Raw genomic sequence first — 9,181 nt, 5'->3', positions numbered from 1 at the left:
TATATATATCTCACCCTTAGCAGCCCTGTGCCCCATGGAGTGGGGACACTGTCTGCTAGGCAGCCTCCAGTCTGATGGAGTATTGCTGCCTCTGCCTGGGACCTCCCAGTCTAAATGATGTATGGCCCCACTCCTCTGGACGCCCAGCCCAATGTGAGGAGAAGTGCTTTGGTTCAGAGGAATCCTTAATGGAAGGGATGAAATTGACGTCAGCACTTAGGGGGCCCCGGGGCTGAGAGCAGAGGCATAAGGAGGACAGAGTTCAGTCCAGTTCAACAAAGCTCTGGCAGGCATCTTCCAAGAACCAGATCTGAAGGCTGGTGGACCCACAGACAAGAAGCGGATTTAGCCAGAAACAAAAAGAGCTCACCAATGGGCGAGAAAACCCGCACCCTGGGTACAACTGAGACGGTGCCGTGGTATCCAGCTGCTTTAGCGCCTAGGGCCAGCGCGGCCACCCTCTCAGCCTTGCCCTCAGAGTCCCACACCTAAGCTAGTGTCCCACACCTAAGCTACCCAGCTCAGGGTCACCAGATCCCAGAGTCAGAGGAGCCTCAGTCCAGGAGCATGCCTGCCCTGGCCAGCTTACTACAATGTTTCTTCCATCCTACAAGACCTGGATTCCTCCAGGGAGCCCTCACTGATTTCAAGTGCTTTGCAGAGGAGAGGACCAGAAGGCACACAGGAAAGCAGAGGCTACCCCTTTCTCCTCCACCTACTGTGTTTGGCTGCACCCTCACCGCTCCACCAAACCCCCAGACTCCCGTCCACCACCAGGCTACAAATGGGGATCTTGCTGTAGACCCGCCCCCAGGCTTTGCCACTCTTCCCTGCTTCTCTCCACCCCACACACCGTGCTCTCCAAGGAGACTCTGCAGTCCCCGTCATCTTCTCCCGACACCAAGGTCATCTGTATCTTCCAAGGTCCACTCAGAAAACTGTCAAGTCCCCACCTGCCCCTCTGTCCCTAGCCTGAGGTCCAGAGGAACCTGCCAAAACCTCCCTCATCTTCCTCAGCCCACTCCTGGCTCCCCTGCCATCCACCCCAGCAAGCAGTAGAACAGATAATCTAGTGGAGGTCAAGAGGCCACTGTGAGTCTCCCTGTTGTTGTCTTCAGCCTCCACAGCCCATGTGAAGGGAAGGCCCTGGATGAGGCAAGCCCACAACCAAGGACCCCTGACCCCATGCCAACTAGAGGTTTCGGTCTCTGGCCAGGAGGTCCAGACTTGAAAGGAAATGAATGAGCCATCAAAGGAGTCTGCAGCCCGGAGGCCAGCTGGGAATCAGGGACACTGGGCCAGGCTCACCGCCACGCCCAGCAGCAACCCAGGAACACTCCTGCCAAAGCCACAGGACTTCCCTATGTTCTAGCCAAGAAGGGTCACCCAGGGCTTAACCACCTCAAGAAAGACAGCCAAGGTTCACAGAGAGCTGGTGATTGCAAGTCCCCATTACAGCCACCCTCCTGCCCTGGGGCCGAGTGTGTGTGTGTGGGGGGGGGATATAGGGGGAAAGTTCAACATCCACAGCAAAGGAAATTCTACTCCATCCCTCCTGTTGCCTCAAGATGATCCCTCAGGTCACTTTTAGAGTTCACAGGACCAGCTGTGGATAGGACAAGCCCTTTTCCCTCTGAGTACACAGTAGCAGAGAGGACCCGATGGGCAGAGAGACTTCTGCTCCGATGTTAGCTGGCTGAATGGTGGTAGACATGCTTCCTCTCTCCTAGTTAATTTCCATAGCTTTAAAGTGGGAACAGCAATTCCTATGTTAATAAATACAGTGAGATTACACAATACGTTTTGTATGTGTGCTGATGTGCATGCACATGTATGTGCATGTATGTAAAGGCCTGAAGTTGATACCCAGCATCTTCCTCAGACACTCTCCACCCTATGTTTTGAGACAGAGTTTCTCGCTAAACCTGAGTGGTCGGCTGATTAACAAGAGACCTCCCAGCAAGCTACCTGTCTCCACATCCTTTCCCTCCTGACCCCCAATCCCCAGTACCAGGGTTAGAGACCACCATACTCAGTTTTTATGTGGGTTCTGGAGATCCGAACTCAGGGCCTCGTCCTTAAGCAGCAAACACTTTTCTGGAGGCATCTCCCCAGCCCCCGTAAACATAATTCTAACACCAGACAGGCAGCAAAAGTCCAATCAACTCTCCAGCTTACTGGGTCCCTCTTCCTTGTCCATACGCTGTGCATTAGCCCCATCCTCCCTGCAGCCTTAGCTCTGAGGCTTCTTCCTAGAGGTCTCTGCCTCTAGGCCTGCTCCTCCCTCCTCCAGATCCAAGAGGAAGATTCGCTCCTGCCCTTCCCTTGTCCCACCCTCTCCTTTCAGCTGACATTCCCAGGCTGTGCTCACCCCCTAAGGTCCACCCCCAGGCTGCAGGGCTCCTTTCAAGTCTCCAGGCCTGGCAGGGGACTCCAATCCCATTCCTTAGGCTTCCTGGTGAATCTTTGCAGCTCTGACTATCCTGGACAGCTTCAGGCCACATCAAACCCAGAGTTCTGGTGGGGCCTCCTCTTCTGCTCTCACAGGGCAGTGTCCTGCATCACAACAGCCTGGGAATCTTCTGGGGATTCCTCTTTAGAGACTCCAGTCCCAGGGTAGGAAGAAGCCACTCGAATTAACCTGTGCTCCTGCCTGGGACCCCTGTTAGGGCTGCATCTTGGTGCTAGCTTGTTTCTGCCCTATAATTTCTCCCCCTCTGTCTCTGTCTCTCTCTCTCAACCCAGGGAGTTCCCAGAGGGCAGTGACAGTTTTGATTAATGTTCATTATCACTTCCTCTGTAGGGTGAAATCCGAGACAGATGGATAGATGCGAAGACCTCAGAGTCTGGGTGTTGGGTATTTTTGCAATGGCCTTTCCAATTCACAAAGTAAAATCTCATGGCTCATGGAACACAACAGTCAAAGTATCTTTGTTGCCTTTCTTATCCAGATAGGTCTAGAAAAGGAGTGTCAGAATTTGGAGTTCTAGAGGATCTCAGAGTGTGGGGGTGGGGGACCAGAGGGGGCAGGCAGGGAGACGTAGAGTTTGTCTAGCCAGGCCATGTTTCCAGGCCTAGTCAGCATGTGTTCCTATGTCCAGTGAACTCAGTAGGCTCATGGGAACCATGAAAACCAAAGAGCAGATTGCTCCAGTTTACAGATGGGAATTCCAGGTCTGCCTTTGAGAAGCCAGCAGGAGGAGTCAAGGACAAAGCACAGGTCTCAGACAGGTTCTCCAACAGGTGTCCAGCAGCCCATAAAGTCCTCATCCTGTGACAATTCACGCTATCAGAGAGGCATGTGACACTTCTCCCCTAGTTACAGAGAGGCCCAGCAGGGCTGAGTCACCCCGGTCACCAGCAGCACAGAAGAACAAAGGAGAAGGGATGGCTGCTGACTCCCTGCTATGCCCTTCTGGACCAAAGTCTGACCTCACAGGTCAGCAGGGTCTCCACGGGGCGATGGATGCCACTAGAGAGAGGGTCTCGCATCCTTCCTCCAAGGGCAGAGGCTGGGGTCACAGTGCTGGCCAGCCAGCTGCTTGGGACTGAGACTCAAGGTGAACGCAAACACCTCATGACCCTGTGCAGTCTCCCATGGCTCTGCACAGAGCGGGTACCCCGCTAGTCCTCACACCTGGGGTCCACACAGTGCCTAGTGGCCCCAAGGAGAGCCACAGACACAGTGGGTTCTGGCCTCTGCCACCTCCTGACCTTAAAACCATGGCAAGTGGTCTCTCTCATCCTTTGATCCCTCTTTGGAGAAGCCAGAAAAGGTTCTCCTAGAAGAGCCTCAGTAGGAAGGCTGGTGGGGAGCAGTTTCCAAACACAAGGTGTCTGAGTAACTTCAGTGCCTCAGTTTCTACTCCTGGGAAATGGGAATAACCTCTGGAGCCCCCTTCACAAGCTGCTAAGAGTCTCAGCCAGCAGTAGGCAAAAATCAATTTGTTTGAGGGTCCCAACATGCAGCCACAGGGATGCCTCCTCTCTGGTCATCTCTGATCCCCTCTACTATTTCTAGTATACAACAGGAGCTTAATAAATAATGTTGGAAGAAAGGAGGTAAAGGCAGAGAGGACACAAAGATAAGAGTGATAAGGAAAGGAATGAAAAGCAGCAGGTGCAGGAAGGCAGGAGGAGGAGTCGCCAGGGAGGGCTGTAGTGAGACTTCCAGGGGCCGGCAAGGTGAAATGATAGGTTGACCACGGCTGGTTTAGATCATAAGGCTGACCCCAGAGCTTCCCCTTCCCTCCCCTAGGCCTCCTACTTTGTCCTAGCTTCCATTTCAAGGGCCTAACCTCTCCTCTCAAAGGAGGCTCCACCAAACGGTTCCCCTCACCTCCCTCAGCTAGAAGTAGCTCCCAGCTATTTGCTTTGGAGGTCAGAGGGGAAGGAAGCCATGGGACTAAGAACTGTCTTTCCAAGCCCCAGACAGGGTCCTCCACTCTTCGACCTGTGTTTCCAGTCCTGCTGTGGTGAGTCAGGAGTGAGTGTATCCAGAACGCCAGGGGGGATGTCAGGCCCTGCAGGCATTTTCTGACACGCAGTGTGGTTAGCACTGGTGTGTCACTAAGACATGTGGCCGCATCATGTCATGTCAGAGAGGAAAGACTGCGCGCACCAGCCAGAGCGTGCTTCGCAGCATCCAAGTCACAGGGTATGTGTGTTGGTGTATGCCCACATGCGTGTGGCAACACGAGGGTGTGTTAGAGTTGGTGCGTGCTTTAGTGGGACCTGTGTATGCTAACAGGACCGTCAGCAAGAAGGTGTTGACAGACGAGTGTGTGCGCGCGGAAGAGAGAACGTGTGTGACGTCGTCTTGTCACAAATGGGAAGAGTGTGGCAGCGGCTGTCAGCTTGTGCCAGCAGAAGAAGGGTGCTCCTGTGTTCATGAGCGTGTGTGTGTGTGTGTGTGTGTGTGTGTGTGTGGTGTCAGCCTGCCCCGGAGTGTCCTCGAAACTGCCTGCCAGTGCAGGGTGTGTGAGCTCGCCTCGGCCAGGAAACGTGAGCCAGATGGGGTGGCCCACCCTGGCTGCCTCGGTCCTTACACATGGTTCTTGCCAGCGACCACACAAGAGACTTGGGCAGAGCACAGAGTGCCAGACCTAGGGTGACGCTGATTGGAACCTCCGCCCGTGCCCTCTCCCAGGTCGTCCCCACGAGCGCGTGGGGCAGGGCGGCCACCCGCACTCACCGTGTCCCTTTGTCGCCCATGGTCCGCGGCGGCCGCAGGGAGGTCCGCGGCGTCTGCTCCCAGGCTGGAAAATCCCCGGCCGCCAGGAGGAGCGCGGGCCAGCCCGCTCCCGGCTACCCCGCTCCGCCTCCTCCGCTGTCGCCGCCGCCGCCGCCGCCCCCGCCCGGGTCCCCGCCCGTCGCTGGAGCTGCACAGCGCCCGGACCGCCGCCAGGGGCGTGGAGTGTGCGGGTGTGAGCGCGCGTGTGTGGCTCGGTGCGCGGCTCTGCGTGTGCGTGCCCAGAGAGTAAAGGCTGGGCTGCCGACCGCAGCTGGTCCACGCGAGCGCGTGCACGTAAACGCGTGCCAATGCGAGTGAGTGCACGGCTGTGCGCGCGAGCCTGTCGGGAAAGTGTCTGTGTGTCTCTCTGTGTGTGTATGCAGAGGTGTGCACGTCTTTGTGCAGTTGTGCGTGTGTGCGCACAGCCGTGGGTGCCAGCGCGTCTCCCGCGCACGCCAGGGCTGGCCTTTGTGTCCGCGGGTAGATAAAAGCGGAAAATCCGCAGACTCTGAGGCCCAGCCACAGCGGCGCCCCTGCGTGAGGACAGCGAGAGATTCCAGAAGCCTAGCCAGGCCTTCGCCCTTTGCTCCACCCTCCCCGCCCCCGCCCTTCTGGGAGAGATACCACCCAACTGCAGAACGGGGACAGGAAGAAGGGGTGGGGGCGGGCAGCGGACTGCAACTCGGAAGAGCTGATGAGAGTGGAAAGGGTACGGGAGGGGCAGGCCGAAAGAGGAAGCAGTGAGAACTGGAGATAAGGTAGGGACAGAGAGACGACCATCGTTGGTGGCCGATAACATCGTCGTTGTTAGCACCCAGGCCTACCTTGGTTGCCTGCAATGGTGACTCTGAACACTAGCCATCTCGGATCCCATTCCATGCGTACTGGCTGGGTCCTAAGACCAGCAGGTGACCTGTCCACGGGTTGAAGGGATTTACTTGTTCTTGTGAGCGGGCTCCTACATACAACAGTGTCCAACAGAGCCTACTATCTACAGTTTTCTTGGTATCCTTGGAAATCTTGACTTTCCTCAAATTCCATACCACGGCAGAAGCTGCAAGCAGGTGAGGGGTAGGAGGGTGGAACCCAAAGGGCTAAGAAGGGGTAGGGAAGGGTTTCGGGTTTTAACCCAATTTCTTCTTGCAGGGATCTTGAAGGGTCCCTTCCTGCTTTATAGGCAGTGGAAGAATGTGAGGTCTTTCTCACCCCCTCACTGCTGGGGTTTGACTAATTGGCCCTGATAGGTCCCTAATATCGGAGTATTAAGGATACTCTGATGCAATTGCGGCTCTGGAAACATCTCCTGTAATTATGTTCTGAGGCAGTTACCTATGCTGTTTACATAGAGTGTGCTGTTTATAGAGCTGGTAATAATATCCTAGGATAATGACTGTAATTATGTCCACATTGGGGAGGGGTGGGTAGAGGCTAATGGACAGGCAGGGTGGTCCACGTCTGGACCGTAAGAGCTGGGGGAAAATAGATTAAGGTCTGGGACTTTCACCTGCCCTTTCTTCGCCCCTGGGTTCTTCCCCTGCCCCAAGCAGAGCAGAACCGGAAGCCACCTGATCCTTCTACAGGAGTAGGGGAATCTTGAAAGGAGCAGAATAGAATCCTCTGTTGATAGCAGGAAGTTCCCTTTGTGAGTCCCAAAGACTGATAACCATTGGAGGGGACTTGTACTCTCCACACAGGCTTCCTCCAAACCCGAGGCTATCAATACAGTGCCCAGTGCTAATTCTCAGAGCATCCCATTCCATAAGTATCTGCAGTTATGTTACTATAACAATGTTTTAGACTACTTTCCCAATAAAACAAACAGCCCAGTGCACCAGATGGTTCCAGGTAGCCCACACCTCCATGGAGCTCTTCCTGGACGGGCTTTGGAAAACAAGACTCTAAACACTGAGGGACACTGAACAGATTGGTAGATGGTAGAGTCAACTTGCAAGAGGTCAAGTGCAGGCATCGCTTCTATAAACCCCAGGAGTGGGTGGATAGTGAGCCCGGTGCTACTGGGCACGTCTATGAACTGCTAGATCCTCTGTTGCCTTTTCTGAAATGATTGAACTGGTGCTTAGAGAAACTAAGTCACAGTCATGCGGTGGTGGCGCACGCCTTTAGTCCCAGCACTCCGGAGACAGAGGCAGTCAGATCTCTGTGAGTTCAAGGCCAACCTGGTCTACAAGAGCTAGTTCCAGGACAGGCTCCAAAGCTACAGAGAAACCCTGGGGGGGGGGGAGAGAAACTAATGGCCCCTAACCTCCCTTTCTCCAGTTTTCCTCCAAGGGACACTAACACAGAGCAAAGCCAGAATTTCGCTTACTTTTTATTCAATGACTGTTTATTGTGCCAGTTGTGGTTCTGGAGAATTTACAGGTCAGTAGCAAATAGGGCAGAGTTTTCATTTCAGGGAATGCTCGAGAATAGGGCGTGGGGTGGAGTGAGAAGGTACTTTCCTTTCATCTGTGCGGCTTAAGGAAAGCACTTAGCACTCATCCAATAATCAAAATTAATAAAACTGCAAAAGCGGTCACGAGACCTCCCCGTCAGGAATCTAGTTTTAATGATAGTGTTATGAAATAAACCAAAACATAGTGGTTGGGGTTAACGTCCTTAGATAAGGCTCTCCGAAGAGAAGACCTTTGGGCAGAAAGCTGCACCAAGAAGCCAGGGACAGGAAGGACAAGCAAGGACCCAGGAGGGTGTGTCTGGGTTTGGTAAACAGGAAGAGTGGGTGCAGGTAAGGCAGGCAGCAGCCATATCACACAGGTCTCATAATTAGAGGTGAGGTGCACGAGAAGTCGATTTAAAGAGAAGGTTTGGGGCTTCAGTGTGCCCAACCTTTGGTCCGTGGGCTACATACAGCCAAGAATACCCATGAATGTGGCCCAACACACAAGCATAAACTTCTTTAAAACATGAGGAGATGTTTGTGTGATTAGACGGTGCACTTCTGGTGTGTGAACTTTGTAGGTGGCAATGCCGTGTCCTAATGCCAAGAGGCACGCAGGTCACAGTCCAGCTTCACATTTTCTAGGGTTGTACTGCGCAACCTCGACGGAGATAGCGTGGAACCAGGCAAGAGCGGAGGCTGCGTGCCCCCTCTGTGCAGTCTCCCAGTTTGTGCTAGAGCTGTGGCCCAGGAAATACAGACTCATGGCTGCCCTTGGAGGCTCTGTGGCCCTTTCCTGCAGCTATGATTTGATGGAGGTGGGTCTTGTATCTTATCTGTTGCTTTCATTGGTTAACTAATAAACTGCCTTGGCCCTCATAGGACAGAAAATTAGGTAGGCGGAGTAAACAGAACAGAATGCTGGGAGAAAGAAGCTGAGTCAGGGAGTCGCCATGGTTCTCCCACTTCAGACAGACACAGGTTAAGATCCTCCCTGGTAAGCCAGCTCGTGGGCTACAGATTATTAGAAATGGGTTAAATTAATATGTAAGAGCTAGCCAATAAGAGGCCAGGCAGCGTTTAAATGAATACAGTTTCCGTGTAATTATTTCGGGTAAAGCTAGCCGGGTGGCAGATGCAGCCCAGCCCACCAATTCTATTTCAACAATGATTAAGCACCGTGACCAAGGCAATTGAAGGGAGAGTTAACTTTGGATGGTTCCAGAAGGCTGAGAAGCCATGATGCCAGAGCAGAGGCTTATGCTTGGAGCAGGACACTGAGCTCACATCTCTTAGTAGTCAGCATGACGCAAAAAGAGCACTCTAGCACTCGGGAGGCAGAGGCAGGAGGATCTCTGTGAGTTCGAGGCCAGCCTGGTCTACAGAGCTAGTTCCAGGACAGGCTCCATAACTACTGAGAAACCCTGTCTCGAAAACAAAAACAAACAAACAAAAAAGGCACTGGGTATGATGTGACATTTTGAAACCTCAAAGCCCACCACAGTAGCTACTTCCTCCAGGAGGGTGACACCCCCTAGACCTCCTTGAACACT

At 53.7% G+C, this 9,181-nt stretch overlaps 1 protein-coding gene across 7 annotated transcripts in view; it reads right to left on the bottom strand.

Annotated features, from left to right (window-relative positions):
* The window catches only part of Arrb1 (arrestin beta 1), a 99,107-nt gene that overhangs the window by 62,476 nt on the left and 27,450 nt on the right, over positions 1 to 9,181 (bottom strand). For 2 of the 7 annotated variants that reach the window (XM_050154516.1, XM_050154518.1), the window contains exon 1: positions 5,195 to 5,351. The exons of the other annotated variants lie outside the window; for them this stretch is intronic. In XM_050154516.1, coding sequence (XP_050010473.1) covers positions 5,195 to 5,214 — 20 coding nt within the window. In that variant the 5' untranslated portion in view covers positions 5,215 to 5,351. Of the gene's footprint in view, positions 1 to 5,194; positions 5,352 to 9,181 lie in introns of those variants that run through there. 7 annotated transcript variants of the gene reach the window in all.

This window comes from Alexandromys fortis, unplaced genomic scaffold (genome assembly GCF_014885135.2).
Source record: "Alexandromys fortis isolate MF-2015 unplaced genomic scaffold, M_Fortis_MF-2015_v1.1 scaffold_77, whole genome shotgun sequence".
Taxonomy (NCBI): Eukaryota; Metazoa; Chordata; class Mammalia; order Rodentia; family Cricetidae; genus Alexandromys; species Alexandromys fortis.
Note: the sequence above shows the minus strand (reverse complement) of the source record. Positions and strands in the feature narration are given on the sequence as shown.